Source organism: Penaeus vannamei, chromosome 21 (assembly GCF_042767895.1).
Source record: "Penaeus vannamei isolate JL-2024 chromosome 21, ASM4276789v1, whole genome shotgun sequence".
Classification (NCBI taxonomy): domain Eukaryota; kingdom Metazoa; phylum Arthropoda; class Malacostraca; order Decapoda; family Penaeidae; genus Penaeus; species Penaeus vannamei.
The window spans coordinates 37,910,800-37,928,299 of record NC_091569.1 but is presented as its reverse complement, the minus strand read 5'-3'; the positions used below and the strand labels follow the sequence as shown (position 1 = coordinate 37,928,299).

At 36.6% G+C, this 17,500-nt stretch overlaps 1 protein-coding gene across 1 annotated transcript in view; it reads left to right on the top strand.

The window, feature by feature from the left end:
- Positions 1-17,500, top strand: part of LOC113804952 (ubiquitin carboxyl-terminal hydrolase 8) — a gene marked incomplete at its 5' end in the record, with an annotated part of 72,448 nt that overhangs the window by 5,791 nt on the left and 49,157 nt on the right. Inside the window, 1 exon segment of the mRNA XM_027355870.2 lies at positions 13,115-13,225. Within this exon segment, the coding sequence (XP_027211671.1) occupies positions 13,115-13,225 (111 nt within the window).

Sequence of the window (17,500 nt, the reverse complement as noted above, 5' to 3'; positions counted from 1 at the left end):
GGAAAATGAGGGAATTTATGTGGAGGGAAAGTGAGTGGAGGTTGGGAGGAAAATGAGGGAATTTATGTGGAAGGAAAGTGAGTGGAGGCTGTGAGGAAAAAATGAGGTTTGTGAGAAAGGAAGATAAGCTACTTGTATGTGAATGAGGTAATTGGAAAGAAGAGGAAATGAATTTGTGAATGAAGAGGACACTGAAAACGGAAAATGGGTGTTAGTAAATGAATGAAATAGTTGAAAAGGGGAATAAAGGAATGAATGATTAGGGTAAAGAGAAAGGAAATTAGGTACTAGTAAATAAATGAAATAACTAGAGAAAAAAAGGAAAATGAAAGAATGGATGAAAATGGTAATGTAAATGGATGAAAATGGTAATGTAAATGAATGAATAAATAAGTTGATTCGACGAGAATAAATTAATAAGTAGATTAATAGGGAGTGGAAATAATAGTTAATCTTTAATACGGTAAATAAATAAGTGTAAAAGAGAAAGAAAATGAAATAAGAAAACGAGAAAGAGTGCATGGATAGAGAATTAAGGAAGTGTATAAATGGGTAAATTATGGAATAAGATAAAAAGAAAAATAAACAAGAATGGATAATTACCGAAAAGATTTGTGTGGTAAACTACCATTTATACATTATATTATACATTATATATATTATACATTATATTATACATTATATATATTATACATTATATTATACATTATTCTCTCATTATTATACATTATATTATACATTATTCTCTCATTATTATACATTATATTATACATTATTCTCTCATTATTATACATTATATTATACATTATATATATTATACATTATATTATACATTATATATATTATACATTATATTATACGTGAATGAATCCTTGTTTTTCGCATATGCTCATCGGAAAGAAGAATAAGATAAATGAATAAATTACAAAAAAATAAAGAATTTGGTAAAGATCCGTCGATGGAAATTATATATCTCAAGAAAAGGCAAGAAAACTTAAATCTTCTTAAAAAAAAAAAAGAAAAAAAAATAATAAAAATAAATAAATAAATAAATAAATAAATAAATAAGTAAATAAATAAATAAATAAATAAATAAATAAATAAATAAATAAATAAATAAATAAATAAATAAAATAGATAAATAAATAGATAAATAAATAAATGAAAAATAAAACAAAACGATTCTAGATAATTACGTTTTATGATAGTTATGTAATTACGTTGATGATAGTTATGTCGTTATATAGTTAATAGGTTGCAAGAGGGATAATTTAGCCAACAATAAATATAGTTAATAACCTCTGCAATCCCGTATCGCATCCATAATTATTTTAACCACACTGAAACCCTGTAATTTTCTTTCATTTTTTTTTTTCGGTGTTGCTATCGTTTGGGGGGGGGGGGGAGTTTAATCTATTTTTCTTTTCTTTGTGATGTTTGTTTTTATTCTATTTTTATTATTTTTATTTTATTGTTATTCTTTCTGGGAATGAATTAATTAATGTATTTTTTTAGCTTATGTATCGATATATTTTTGCCAAAAATGGATGTTATTTTTTATCTTTATTTTTTGTTTATACGGATTGTTTTGAGAAATGATTTGGGCCAAAAAAAAAGAGAAAAAAAAGGAAAAAATAGTCTTTGATATTAGCTTTGAAATTTCCAGTTTGCTTATGGTATTGCATTTTTTCTAGGTGAGGTGAGAGGGGAGAGGGGAGAGGGGAGAGAAGAGAAGAGAAGAGAGAAGAGAGGGATAAGTAAGGGGGAAGTGAAGGCGAGTGGAGGAAAAGGGAAAGGGGAGGAAGAGGGAAGGGAAGGGGGAGAGAGAGAGAGAGAGAGGGAAAGGGAAGAGGAAGGCGAAGGGCGAGTGGAAAGGCGGAAAAGGGAAAGGAGAGGAAAGAGGAAGGGAAGGGGGAGAAAAGAGAAGAGAGGGAATAAAGGAAGGGGAAGGGGGAGCGGAGAGGGAAGGGAGAAGGGAAGGGATAGAAGAGAAGAGAGGGAATAGGGAAGGCGAGGTGGAAAGGGAAAGGGGAAGGGAAGGGGGGGGAGAAGAGAGAAGAGAAGAGAGGGAATAGGGAAGAGGGAAGGGGGAGGGGGAAGGGGAAGGGAAGGGGGGAGAGAAGAGAAGAGAAGAGAGGGAAGGGGAAGGCGAGAAGGGCGAGTGGGAAAGGGCAAGGGGAAGAGGGAGGAGAAGGGAAGAGAGAGGGAGAGAAGAGAAAGAGAGGGAAGGGGAAGGCGAAGGGGCGAGTGAAAGACAAGGGGAAGGGGGGAAGGAGGGAAGGGAAGGGGGGAGAGAAGAGAGAAGAGAGGGAGAAGAGGAAGAGGAAGGAGGGAAGGGGAGGGGCGGGGGAAGAGAAGAGGAGGGAAGAAGGAAGGGGGAAGGGGAGCCGGAGAGGGAAGGGAAGAGGAAGGGGGAGAGAGAAAGAGAAGAGAGGGAATAGGAGAGAGGAAGGAGAGAGGGAAGAGGGGAAGGGAAGGGGGAAGGGAAAGGGGGGAGAGAAAGAGAGAAAGAGAGGGAAGGGGAAGGGGAATCGGAGAGGAAGAGGAAGGGGAGGGAGAAGGGAGAAGGAAGGGAATAGGGAAGAGGGAAGGGAAAGGGCAAGGAAAGGAAAAGGGGAGGGAGAGTGAAGGGAAGAGAAGGAAGGGAAGGGAAAGGGCGATTGAAGAGGGGAGGAAAGAGAGAAAAGGAAATTGAAAGTGAAAAGGGAAAGGAAAAAAGGGTGAGGAGAAAATAAAAAGAAAAGGAATAAGGGAAAAGGAAGAGAAGGGGAGGGAAGGCGAAGAAGAGAAAGAAGGAGAGAGAGAAAGGTTAAGAAGAGAAGAGGGAATCGGATAAGGAACGAGAAGTAAAAGGCAACACACAATGATTAGATATTCGAGTCAAGACGGATTGGAAAATTGCATTTGAAGATTGGAAAAGAAAACTGAGACATTATATTTGTATTTTTTGTTGTCTTTGATGATTTACAATTGCTCAAAATTACCGCAATAACAGTGATGTTGAAAATAGCGGTATCATTATTATAGCTATTTATTATTTATTATTTATTATTATTTATTTATTATTATTTATTTATTCCATTTACTACTAATCGTATTACTACAATTCTCGACTTATAAATCTTTTGAATAAACAATTAAAGGCGAATCTTAATTGTAAATTCATCCAAACATTGATTAAGTCACTCATTCACCCACCTATTCATTTATTTGTTCATCCATTCATCCATCCTTCTATCCATCCATTTATTTTTAAAAATCTCATGGGTGAGAGGGAGAGATGGAGGGATAGATAGATAGAGAGAGGGAGAGAGGGAGAGGGAGGGGGAGGGGGAGGAAGGAGGGAGGGAGGGAGGGAGGGAAAAGGAGGGAAGGGGGAGGGGAGAAGGGAGGGAGGGGAGGGAGGGAGGGAGGGAGGAAGGGAAGGACGGAGGAGGAGAGGGGAGGGGAGGAGGGGTGAGGGGGGAAAGGAAGGACGGAGGAAGAGAGAGAGAGAGAGAGAGAGAGAGAGAGAGAGAGAGAGAGAGAGAGGGAGAGAGAGAGAGAGAGAGAGAGAGAGAGAGAGAGAGAGAGAGAGAGAGAAAGGGACGGTGCTGAGGAGGAAAACGAAGGAAAATAGGGGAGAAACAGAGAGACAAACAGAGACGGAGAAAGAGAAAGAAAACCGATCCAAAAGACCCAGAAAAAGAGAGAACAAATGAAAAAAAAAAGATAAATAAAAAAAAAAATAAAACAAAGAATTAAATAAGAACGGACAGAGGAGGAAAATGGCGACCTCACGCACGTGGGTATGTGAGGTTAGACCCTCGTGGTATATTTAGCGCGTTTGTTAAGATTTCCTCACTTGGGATATCTCGGTCTAACTTGATGCGCCATTAAAGTTCTTATTTATTTTGTTTTAATGACGATCTATTTAACTTACTCTTAATTAGATTGGTTTTGTGTTTTAAATCGTTATTGTTATCCTTATTTTTAAACATTCTAACCTGATGCGTCATTATGGTATTTTATTTTTACACGTTCTATTTAAACGTAATCTTTATTTAAATAAGTGTTATTATTTTCATTAATTTTATTATTTTAGGAAATGCAACTTGGTCCGTCATTACGATATTTAATCTTTTCACGCAGTATTTATTTATTTATTTTTTTTATTCTATTTTTTTAGGTAGGATTCATCGGTTTTATTTTTATCATTCATCGAAAGGAGAGGAAAGATTATTGTACTATAATATCGGAGATAATATGCTGACTTTATGCATGATATGACATGCTGGGGTGTCTATAATCGCGTCCGTAAAAATAAAAGTTTTTTGGGTTATTTAAAAGGATTAGTAAACACCTCTCAGGGATGAGGGAGGAGGGAGGAGGGAAGAGGAGGAGGAGGAGGGAGGAGGGAAGAGGAGGAGGAGGAGAGAGGAAGGAATGAAGGAGAAGGAAGAGGAGGAGGAGGAGAGAGGAGAGAAGAGGGAAGAGGAGGAGGGAGGAAGGAGAGGAGAGAAGAGAGGAGGGAGGAGGATAGGAGGGATAGGAGGGAAGAGGATAGGAGGGAGGAGAGAAGAGGGAAGAGGAGGAGGGAAGAGGGAGGAGGATAAAGGAGGAAGGAGGAGGGATAAATTTGGAACACCAGGAGGGAAAGATTTAAGTGTAGAACAAGGATCGTGCCGTTAAAACCACGGGGACGCCATTACGGTGAAAATACCCCGTGCGCGCAATCTTCACGGTTAGGGTACACTAAGGCCGTCTTGGTATTCGGGTTTCTGGGTATTTTCACTTCTTGGTATCGCTTGTTGCTTGGATTGGCGTTTTTTCTTTTTTTCTTGTTCTTTCGCTTTTTTTTTTATTTTTCTTTCGTTTGTTTCTAGCTTTCTTCTTTTTCTTTTTCTTCTTCTTTTACTCCTTTCTTATCTTTCTTCTTTTTTTCTTTTTGTTGTGACTATGCTGTATTTTGGAGAAGTGATAGAAATGAAGCAGTAATTCGTAAAAAAAAAAAAAAAAAAAAAAAAAAAAACATTGGTGATCTTGATAATGACGTCATAATTTTTTTTTAATAATTGTTTTATTTTGTTTTTCTTTTGTAAAAGCGCGTGATTCATTATAACTTGGACAGTAAGTGTTGAAAGGGAGATCATTCAAATTGTTATTGAAAAAGAGCATGGAAGCAAGGTGAAAAAATTACATCTTGCAATTAAGAGAGAAAAAAGAAAACGTTAATTAACGACTAAAAGTAAATTTAATTAAAGTCATTACAGAAAAAAATCCGATCGATTCGATTTTGTTTACACAAAACCCGTTCGTGTTTCAGCAAATTCATACAATTTACACCGGCGATACGTCAGCTGAAAAAAAAGAATAAATGTCAGTAAAAAAAAAAAAAGAAAGCAGAAAAATGCGAATAATGATATTACTGTTATGATTCGAAGAAAAGGTGGAGTCAGCTGTTGGATTTCCGTTTAGCTTTGTGGTTTTTGAATGCTTGTGGCTTCGTTGCCGTTTTCTGTTGTTGCTGAATAGACAAAGAAAATGGTGAGTTGGTTATTATTGTGTTTACATTTGTCGTCTGGTCTGCTTGGTGGAGAGAGGTGGGAGCAGTGATTGATGGAGATAGGGAGGGAGGAGGGAAGAGGAGGAGGAGAGAAGAGGGAAGAGGAGGAGTGAAGAAGGAAGAGGGAAGAGGAGGAGAGAAGAGGGAAGAGGGAAGAGGAGGAGGGAAGAGGGAAGAGGGGGGAGGGAGGAGGATAAAGAGGAAGGAGGAGGGTAGGAGAGAGGGAGGAGGAGGGAAGAGGGAAGAGGAGGAGGTGGAGGGAGGAGAGAGGAGAGAAGAAGGAAGAGGAGGAAGGAGGAGGGAAGAGGAAGAGGAGGGAAGAGGAGGAGGGAGGAGGGAAGAGGAGGAAGAAGGGTAAAGGAGGAAGGAGGAGGAGAGAGGAGAGAAGAGGAAGGGGAAGAGGAGAAGCGAGGAGGGAAGAGGAGGAAGGAGGAGGGATGAGGATAGGAGGGAGAAGGGAAGAGAAAGATAAAGAAGAAAAGAAAGAAGGAAAAAGGGAAAAAAAGAGAAAAAGAGATAAAGAAAAAAAAGAAAAGAAAAAGCCAAGCAATCACGAGAGAAACAGACAAAACAGTTGAATATGAATTTAAAAAAGAATCAGTCACTCACCCTTGGAAATTCTGAACACCGAATCTAAATCACGTTTTCAATGATATGACATAAGGCAGCGTGACCTAATCTGCCTAAACATGACAGCCAGATTGGTATATGAAATGATAACCTGATAAGATCTTATCTTTTTCCTGCGTTTTGTTTGTATCTATTGTTGTAGGCGATAATATAATTCAATAACATCGCCACTATATGTCACCATAACTACTGGGATTATTATTTCTCTAAGTATCACTATAGTTGCTGTTATATCACTATTATCAGTAACATATCACCATCGTCAATAGTATCATTATGGTCATAGTATCGTCATTATTATTGTCATGTTATCATCGACTTTCGTTATTATTATCATCATCACCATCATTGGCGTCATTGCTCACTTTCATCACCATAACCCATACTCACACTCATAACCATCATACTCACCATCACAGTCATCACCATACTTCGTTCTCACCCTCACGATCATTACCATAACCAATACTCACCCTCACAATCACCGTAACCTATACTCACTCTCATAATCATCACCATAACCCAACTCAGCCTCATATTCCCCACCACAACCCAGCCACCCTCGCAATCACCACAACCCATACTCACCCTCACAATCATCACCATACCGCATGCTGAGCCTCATATTCATCACCACAACCCAGTCACCCTCACAATCACCATAACCCATACTCACCTTCACAATCATCACCATACCCCATGCTCAGCCTCATATTCCACACCACAACCCAGTCACCCTCACAATCACCATAACCCATACTCACCTTCACAATCATCACCATACCCCATGCTCAGCCTCACAATCATCACCACAACCCATACTCACCCTCACATTCATCACCATAGCCCAGTCACCCTCACAATCATCACCATGACCCATACTCAGCCTCATATTCCCAACCACAACCCAGCCACCCTCACAATCATCACAACCCATACTCACCCTCACAATCATCACCATAACCCAACTCAGCCTCATATTCCTCACCACAACACAGTCACCCTCACAATCATCACCATAACCCATACTCATCCTCACATCATCACCATAACCCAACTCAGCCTCATATTCCTCACCACAACACAGTCACCCTCACAATCATCACTACAGCCCATACTCAGCCTCACAATCATCACCAAAACCATACCCTCACAATCATCACCATAACCCAACCACCCTCACAATCACCACAACCCATACCCTCACAATCATCACAACACATACTCACCCTGACAACCATCACCATAACCCAGTCACCCTCACAATCATCACCACACATCATCACCATCAGCAAACCAGATAGAACCGTTACGTTTGTCTTTCGAAAAAAAAACCGTTAACGATTTTTTTTCTCATTTCAAATATTGATCTTTGTCCAGTACCCTTTTATGTTTTTTTTTCTTTTCTTTTTCGAAAATTCGTCCCACAAAGAATGAAGAGGAAGTAACGATGAAAAAAAAGTTGTCTGATTTTTTCCCAAAACTGGAAGGAAAGAAAAAAAAAAGTTGATTAATGTTCTTTAAATACCTCTTTGAAAAGTTTAACCTTGATAAGAGATAAGAAATTGATAAGATAAAGACAGATGATAATTTCCTTGGAGAATTCTCATTTACTTTCTCAGCTGCTAAAGAAAAAAAGAAAAAGATAAAAAAATAGTTATTACAAAAAAGGTAAATAAATATTTCTTAAAGATAATCACAAACAAATATATATCTCATTCTAAATCTATCTATACATGTAAATATATCTAATTTGACTCAGTAATACCAGGTCAAATGGTTGTTAAGTATATCCCAAATTCAAGCTCATTTAGATAAGATATATTAGGATATGCTGGTTTGGTCCAGTTATAACTAAATCGTGTGTTATGCGGAGAGTAGCCGTTAGGAAAATTATCTCTCTTTATTTTTAATTTTGTGTTTATGTTTATTTATCTGGCTTTGTTGTTGTTGTTCTTGTTCATTGTTGTTGTTATTTTTATTGATGTTGTTATTATTATTGTCATTATTGTTGCTATTATTTTAGAATTATTATTTATTATTATTATTATCCTTATTGTTATTATTATGATCGTTATTATTATTGTTGTTGTCATTATTATTATTTTGTTATTATTGTTATTATTATTATTTTTATTATTATTACTATTATTACTGCCTTCTCATATTCCTCCTTGTTCTTCTACCAAATATTATTATTATTATCATTGTTATCATTATCATTGTTGTTGTTATTATTACTAATCACTATTATTACTATTTTTGTTCTTATTATTCATATTAATATTATTATTATTATTATTATTATTATTATTATTATTATTATCATTATAATTATTAACATTATCATTATCATTATTATCATTATCATTATCATTATCATTATTATTATTATTATTATCATTATTATTATTATTTTCGAGGTCGTATACTGATATTCATCAATAAAATTATAGCGCGTTTCCCCTTATTACTGAAATCTCTGTTAATACGTTGAACACGCAAGAGTTCATAAACGTGCAATGTTGATCAGACCCTCGTGTTGCTGTTAACTTTCTACGTCGGAAATTTTAAATATTTAGATTTCAATTTCGGTCTAGATTTTGTGAAATATGATGGGGAGGCTGCGGAGGAGAGGGAAAGGGGGAGGGGGAGAGAGAGGGAGTGGGTGGGAGATGAGGAGAGGGAGAGGGGGGGGGAGAGGAGAGGGAGAAGAAGAGGGAGAGGGAGAGGGAGGGTGGGAGAAAGGGAGAGGGGGAGGGGGAGGGGGAGGGAGAGGGTGGGAGAGGAGGGAGAGGATGAGAGGAAGAAGGGGGGGAGAGGAGGAGAGGAAGAGGGAAAGGGGGAGGGAGGGAGAGGAGGAGAGGGAGAGGAAGGGAGGGAGAGAAGGAGAGGAAGAGAGGGGAAGGGAGAGGGGGGAGGGAGGGAGAGGATGAGAGGAAGAGGGGGGGAGAGGCGCAGAGGGAGAGGGGGGGAGGGAGAGGGAGAGGAGGAGAGGAAGAGAGGGAGAGGGAGCGGAAAAGAGGAAGAGGAGAGGGCAAAGGAGAGGAAGAGGGAGAATAATAATAATAATAAAAGTCTTGCAAACCTCTAGGAAATAGAATGGAAGGAAGAGGTGGATGTGGAAACCTTCTTAACAAAATATTTCGCCAACTTTTACCTTGAAGTATTTGCCTTATTGTTGGTTAATGTTGATTTCTTGCCCCATATAGACGGCAATAAAAGAGTAATGATAAAGAATGAACAAATGAATGTATAAAATCGATCGTATCATGAAACAAATAACAAAAAAATAACGAAAAGAGAAAACGGAAGTACAAGCGATAACTTACCAATATCTCATTCCGTTTATCCACCTTTTTTATCTATCAGTCTTTATACATTTCTTTTGTACATCTTCATCAATTTCTCTTGTGGAAACATTTTTTTTCTCTTCTTTTTCTTCCTTTTCCTCTTCCTATTACTCCTCTTCTTCTTCTTCCTCTTTCTAATACTTCTCCTCCTCGTCTTTTTTTTTCTTCCGCTTTTTCTTCTTCCAGTTACTTCTCCTCCTCCTCCTCTTCTGTTTCTTCTTCTTCCTTCCTTTCTCCTCTTCTTATTCTTCTTTTTATTATTATTATCCGCTGACGTTCGCGCGGAAATAGAAAATTCTCCCCAAAATAACGCGATGATTCGTGGGAGAGGGGAGGAGTGGGAAAGAAAAGGAAGGAGGAAGAGAGAGAGGGAGAGAAGGGAAAGGAAGAGGGAGAGGGATTGAGGGAGACGGAGAGGAGGAGGAAGAGAGAGAGGGAGAGAAGGGAAAGGAAGAGGGAGAGGGATTGAGGGAGACGGAGAGGAGGAGAGATTGGGGTGAAGGAAAAGAAGGAGAAGAAGAGGGAGAGGGAGAAAGAGAGGAAGAGGCAGACACAGAGGCAGAGGAAGAGAAAGGGGAATAGGAAGAGGGAGAAGCAGAGAGAAATCCGGAAGAAAACATAGATAAAGGAAAATGAAATACCATTTTTTTCTTATCATCACCTTCTGCTTTTGATCGAAAATCTGCTTCCCGGGATAAAGTATATTTTTTACGTTGATACGGGCAAACTTTCAGTAAAAGGTTATTTATTTTTTTTAACACATTACCTTTTTACATTAAATGAATAAATGAATGCTGAATATTTTAGAAAGGGAGAGGGAGAGGGAGGGCTAGGGTGAGCGGAGGGGGGGGGGGAGGGGGAGGGGGGAGTGGGAAGTGGGAAGTGGGAAGAGGAGGAGAGGGAAAGGGGAAGGAGAAGGAGAGGGAGAAAGAGAATGTGAGAGGAAAGAAGAAAGAGGAAGGGAGGAAGAGAGAAAGATTTGTGGGTGTGTCTGTAGTTCTGTATTATGAACTGTATTATTATGTATTATACTGTGTATGACTGTGAATACTATCTGCTCATAAATCTTAATGCACGTGGTGTGTGTGTTTTTAGTAACATACTACGTTGCATTAGGAAATCGCAGTACTACATTCAGATGTCACTAACCTATTCGAAATACACTTTGCTCTTCAGAAACCGTTATCATTTAAAACAAGTGAATATCACCTTAAAAATAAAGTTATCTTATCACAAGGTCTCAGAAAGAAGAAGAAGAAGCAGAAAAAAAGAATAAAAAATCCGTGATAGGAACGTGTTCTGCTCTATTTTGGTGTTCGTTTAATGTAAATATTATTAATTTTCCGAGGCCATTGCCATTGTGGATTGAGCGCCACGTGACGTATCCACGAAGGGGTGGAAGGCGGGGAGAAATAATCATTAAGTTATATTTTTCGCTTTATTATCATTATTCTCTCCATGAAGAGCAAAAAAAGACATGTCGAATATGTTGTAATTTTGTTGTGTAAATATTATCAGTTTTGGAAGTCACGTTGGCGGTTTAAACGGAGCGCCACGTGACGAATCCATCATGGCGGGAATTTATCATTGAATTTATTTGTAGGTTCATTATCATTATTCTCTCGTGAAGAAAAAAAATAAATGTCGAATTTACTGTTATCGTGTTATGTAAATATTCACAGTTTGAAAGGTCGTTGGCATTTTAAACAGCGCCACGTGATGAACATAAGAGGGGAAGAGATATCCATTAATTTTATTTCTAGCTTCATTATCAAAGGGGGAATTTCGAAATTATTATTATTGTTTCGTTTCATGGAAGAAAACAAAATGGAGGAAAAAATTAATGGTTCATGGAACTTAATCATCCTCTTGTTTCGATTCCGTTCCATTAATTAATTGTAAAAAATACCATTCGCGGATATAATTGTTCATTTGATAATTAATAATTAGTTTAATCTTTTAGCGAGTCACTGTGCAAAGATGGGCGTGGCGTAACGAGCAAAATCATTGAATGGGTTGTTTTGCTTTCATAATTTCAGGTTAGGAAACATAATTGTCTATTAAAACTAACGATAGTAGACTAGTTACGAAATGTTGATTTTTTAGAGTTTGTTGACTTGCATATCTATTGTTTTCAAAGATATTGGATAAAAAGAAAGAATTGAAATATTGGAAAAGCGTGAAATTGAATATAATTAAAATACATGTTTCTCGTTTAGCAATTTATTTATTTGATTTACTTGATAAATTTAGCAATTTGTCAAGGAATGTAGAGTTTTTTTTTTTTTTTTTTTTTTTTTTTTACTTTATAAAGAGAATATATTAACCCGATGATGTGAAAAGGAAGGCCATGTGTTATTTTTTGTTTTGTTTTTGTCACCATTAACCTTGTCTTCGTTTAGCGTTTTCGTAATAGATATATTTACCAGCATTAGAAAAATAATCAATTAATTTTCGTCGTAAAGAAAAAAACAAAACAAAACAAAACAAAAATATTGTGAGTTTTATAGTTTGTTTGTGAATATTAAGGATGGCTTTGTTTGGAATGAGCGGTTATTACTCTAAAACGGATTTAGTGGGATTTCCGAGGTCGTCGAATCGGTCAGCCAGTCATACATATTTCATTCAGTGTCGTTTTCATGTAGTTTGATTTTTACCGGAGGAAAAACCCCGTTATATCAATCACGCCGACACCATATATGAGTATTATCATTGAACATACAAAAATCATACGTTTTCCCTCGCGGTTACATAAAAAAAATGATGAATTTACCCTTGTAGTTACATAAAAAATCATATATTTTCCTTCGCAGTTACATAAAAAAATCATATATTTTCCTTCGGAGTTACATAAAAAAATCATATTTTTTCCTTCGCAGTTACATAAAGTATCATGTATTTTCTTTCGCAGTTACATAAAAAAATATATGTTTACTCTCGCCGTTACATAAAAACAAAATACATATCCCTTCAAACACATTTAAAAAAAATGTATGTATGGCATTTATTTTCATTTTGGTTCACAATACATGATTCATCTTCCTCCCTCTCTCTCTCCCCTCCTTCCGTGCCTATTTTCTCATCCTTTCATTCGTATAATTAAGTTAGATCTCAGTTTTTAAGCTTAGATTTAGTTATGCTTAAGCTTATGTTTATTTACTGGTCTTATTTATTACATTTCCAGTGCTTTTGATCTTGACTCTTTTCTGCTTTTATATTTACTTTCTAAACTCTAAAAAAAATGGCTTCTTTACAAGTGCAGAGCAGTAACAGATTTTAAGAAAAGTGATTTAAAAAAACAAAAATTAAATCTAGTCTGTTTTCTTTGTCTTTAGAAGGGATTATTATTTTTTTTCTTCTTTTTTTTGTGGAAAAATTGAAATAACCAGAATATCTCCTCCCCCCCCCTCTCTCTCTTCCCTCTACCCCCTCCCCTCCCTACTACTCCGCGTCGCCCCCTGCCCTCCCTCCCCTCCCCGCGCCGCCACTTCGTCCTCCACCTCCTCCACCCCCGCGCCGCCACCTCGTCCTCCACCACCTCCACCCCCGCGCCGCCACCTCGTCCTCCACCCCCTCCCCCTCGCAGCCCAAGTATCGAGTGGAGGGGGACAGCGCTGATGGGCCTGCCTACCGGGCTCGCTATAGGAGGGAGCGCGTGAGAGAAAGGATAGCGGCGAGGCTGGCGCGAGAAGCTGAGGTAAAGAACGTCAAAGAATAAGAATGAAAAAAGAAAGAATAAGGAAGAATGTCTTTGGCTAATGACCCGTAGTATTTTTGACCTCCTGTACTGACCCAACCAGATACTCTCTTTTTTTTTTTTTTTTTTTTCCTTGTTCTTCCTCTACTGACCCACCCAGATTACTCTTTTTGTTTTCTTTTTTTTTCCTCTTGTTCTTCCTCTTCTTCCTCCCTCTTCCGCATCCCCCAGACCCGCCCGGACAAGGAATGTCTAAGATTGGATGTCCGATTAACTCTTTTTTTTAATTAATTGTGACGGGAATGGTCCTTGAAATGCATTCTGTCTCGATCAACCAATTTGTACTCACTTCCGCGATCTTTTGTAAGAGAGATGACTTCATTTCACTTCATTTCACTTCAATGACCATGATGGGTTAAATACTCTGAACTTGACCTTTTAATCAATAATAGAGACGGAATAACACTCATTCTTCGTCCTTTATATATATATATATATATATATATATATATATATATATATATATATATATATATATATCGCCTTTTGTCAATGAAATGAGTGAGTTTTTTTCACTGATGCAGTACCGTTGTGAGAATCGTATTTTTAATATTAGATCTTGGAGATATAATCTAAACATATAGTTTTTTTTCATGAGATAAGAGAGCAATGAACTCGTGTCCTAGTTTTGATAATCTGCTCAAATTTTTTTTTCTAAATCCACAAATGGATAGTTCAGTTCAGTTATCTTTACTTCCCGAATTGTTGATCCGAATTACTTGAATTTATTGATCGTCTGGTCTAAAGAAATAGATGAATGTATATTTTTGTGATTTTTTTGAACCTGCGATAGGCCTATACCTTCCTTTTAGAAGAAAGTGAAGAAAAACTAAGATCCTTAGGACCATTTTTGTATCTCAAGAGGTATTATGTCACTATTTGGCAGATCGACTCAATAATCATCTTGCAGAGGATTGTTAAGCATTGCAACGCTTTAAGCTGAATAAGGAACTCGCTGAAATAACAAACTCCAAACATACTTTTTTTTTTCTTTTTTTTTTACCTCCCCCCCCCTTCCCCATGCCCCGGTATGCTGAACTCGCACGTCAGAAATAGCTGTAATAGACTACACAGCAACCTGTCGTGACGTAACACCTGCTAGACTTGGTGCAACTGAGTGAAATATAATGACTAACGCTTAGCAAGTATGATGTGTTATGACGACATAGTAGTGTGGTGTGATGTTGTGCTGTTACTTAACCATTGTATTTTTATGAGCTTGTGGAGATGCCTGTCGTAGCATATAGCAGTATGATGCAACCAACATAGAGAGTAGCATAGCACGTTATTTAGAGCAAATAGCAGAAGCATTTTGTTCACAAGTATTCTTAAGGAAGATACCGACTGCCAAAGACTAACAAAAGATCAGGAATTTCCAAGACGACTGTAAAGAAGGTCGTGTGTGTAATAAGGTAGGTTTGGTATCATGCAAAAGGTTTGGTATTATGCAAAAGGTTTGGTATTATGCAGAAGGCTTGGTATCATGCAGAAGGCTTGGTATCACGCAGAAGGCTTGGTATTATGCAGAAGGCTTGGTACCATGCAAAAGGTTTGGTATCATGCAGAAGGCTTGGTATCACGCAGAAGGTTTGGTATCATGCAGAAGGCTTGGTGTGCAGACCACCCACAGGCCGGATATGGAACAGTTTGGTTTTACAGCAACTTGTCACGGACTCTAAGCCTGAGGGTGAAAAACATTTTGGCTTTTGTCAGCAGCTGAATGTTGGTTTTTGGCGAAGTGTATAAGGGAAGCGTTGTGGGTTCGATAATGCTAATATGTTTTATGAAATATTTGTATATATGATATTTGATGGTGGTTATGGTTATAGAGAAGTTATTCTATACCTTTCCAGATTTATTTTTTTTTAGAATTTAGGAAATAGGTACGTGGTCGTGATGACTATTGGAATATATCAGAAGAAACTGATTACGTCACATGGAAATATTAGAAGAAATTAGGTCACATGGAAATAAATCCGATAATTTTATATTCAAAACGAAGTTCAAATATCGAAATTTCAGGACTTCAAAATGGAAGCATTGATGAAGAACGAAACATTTGATAATGTTGATCTAAGTAAGCACTAATATGTCTATTTTTTGAGGACTTCAAAATGGAAGCATTGATGAAGAACGAAACATTGAATAATGTTGATCTAAGTAAGCAAAAATATGTACATTTTTTTTTGTTTTATTTCACCCGACATCCGGCATAATATATGCGTCCTGGTTATGTTTATTTTCGAATGTGCAACTTGAATGCAAATTAGGAGTCGGTCAATGCCATTTGATGCTGCATAGTGAAAGCTGTTTATGTATATGCCATTATTGCATAGGATTTTAAAATCATTTATGAATGCTGTTAATCTGTGTCATTTCTCTGTTTGTCATTTGATTTACTTATGCTGTTGATATATTTCGTCTATTTGTTTTTTTTATTGATTTATTTATTCATTTATTTATTATTTTGTTTGTTTGTTTACTTGTTAGTTTGTTTGTTATTCATTTGTTTGTTTATTTAGTTGGTTATTCATAAATTTGCATATCTATTTATCTATTTGCTTATTTACTCATGTTTATCTGTATATTTACATTGTTTTGTTATTCACGTGTTTGTTTATTTAGTTGGCTATTCATAAATTTGCATATCTTTATCGATTTGCTTATTTACTCATGTTTATCTGTTTATTTACATTGTTTTTGTTATTCACTTGTTTGTTTATTTAGTTGGTTATTCATAAATTTGCATATCTATTTATCTACTCACTTATTTACTCATGTTTCCCTGTTTATTTACACAGTTTTTGTTATTCACTTGTTTGTTTATTTAGTTGGTTATTCATAAATATGCATATCTATTTATCTACTCACATATTTACTCATGTTTATCTGTTTATTTACATTGTTGAGTCTAGGAATCTCTGTGGAATACATCTTGAACGTGTCACGATGAACATAAACACAAGAGAATTACAAAGATATAAATCGTGTATTAGGTCAGGGTTGCAAGGGAAGACTGAGGTTGTTGTGCGCTAAGTTCTTCATTTTAGGGTCAAGATTTTCTGAAAATCAAAGATTGTTATTATTATTATTGTTATTTGCGATTATTATTATTGTTATTATTATTATTGTTGTTGTTGTTATTATTATTATTATTATTGTTGTTGTTATTATTATTATGATTGATGTTGTTATTATTATTGTTATCATTATTATTATTAGTAGTAGTAGTACTAGTGTTATTATATATGTATTTTTTATTATTTTGATTTCTAAGGTTTTATGTTTCGTATGTGTGCGTTGAATCGTAGAACCTTTTTTTGTTTTTTGTTTTTTAGTTTTATTTCTTGAAAGATTTTTATATTTGAGCAGAATCGTAAAAAAATATATTTTTAACTTCCAAGATTCCGTGTGTTTGCGTTGAATTAAAGTGATGTATTTTCCATTTTTTTTCATTTCTAATATTTTTACGTTTCGTTTGTGTTCGTGGAGTGTTCTCCATTTTTTTGTTGTTGTTGTTTTAAGAGAACGTTTAGAGCGAACGTTTCAGAGTGAGGACGCCATTTTAAAAGGCCAGAGGGTCTGCCTGAATAACGTATGAAAATGTCAAGTGATTTTTGTTTGTGTTTATTTTCGGGACAGAATTCCCACCACGAAAAAAAAAACTTAAAAAAGAGAGAGAGAGAGAGAGAGAGAGAGAGAGAGAGAGAGAGAGAGAGAGAGAGAGAGAGAGAGAGAGAGAGAGAGAGAGAGAGAGAGAAGAGAGCCAGATAGAGATAGTGATAGATAGATGAGAGATAGAGACAGAGAGACAGATAGACAGACAGACAGACAGACAAAAAAGATATATTTTTTTTTTTTTATCCATCACAAAAACTCCGAGTAAGAAATATATCGATAATTCTTTAAAGAGAGAGAGAGAGAGAGAGAGAGAGAGAGAGAGAGAGAGAGAGAGAGAGAGAGAGAGAGAGAGAGAGAGAGAGAGAGAGAGAGAGGGGGAGAGAGAGAGAGAGAGAGAGAGAGAGAGAGAGAGAGAGAGAGAGAAAGAGAGAGAGAGAGAAAGAGAGAAAGAGAGAAAGAGAGAGAGACAGACAGACAGACAGACAGAATATATAAATAAAGGATTCGGTGACTTTTTTTTTCTATTCCTATTTTATTATCAGTATTATTATTATCCTTTTTTAATGTCTTACGAGTTGGGAGTGCCAGTGCCAT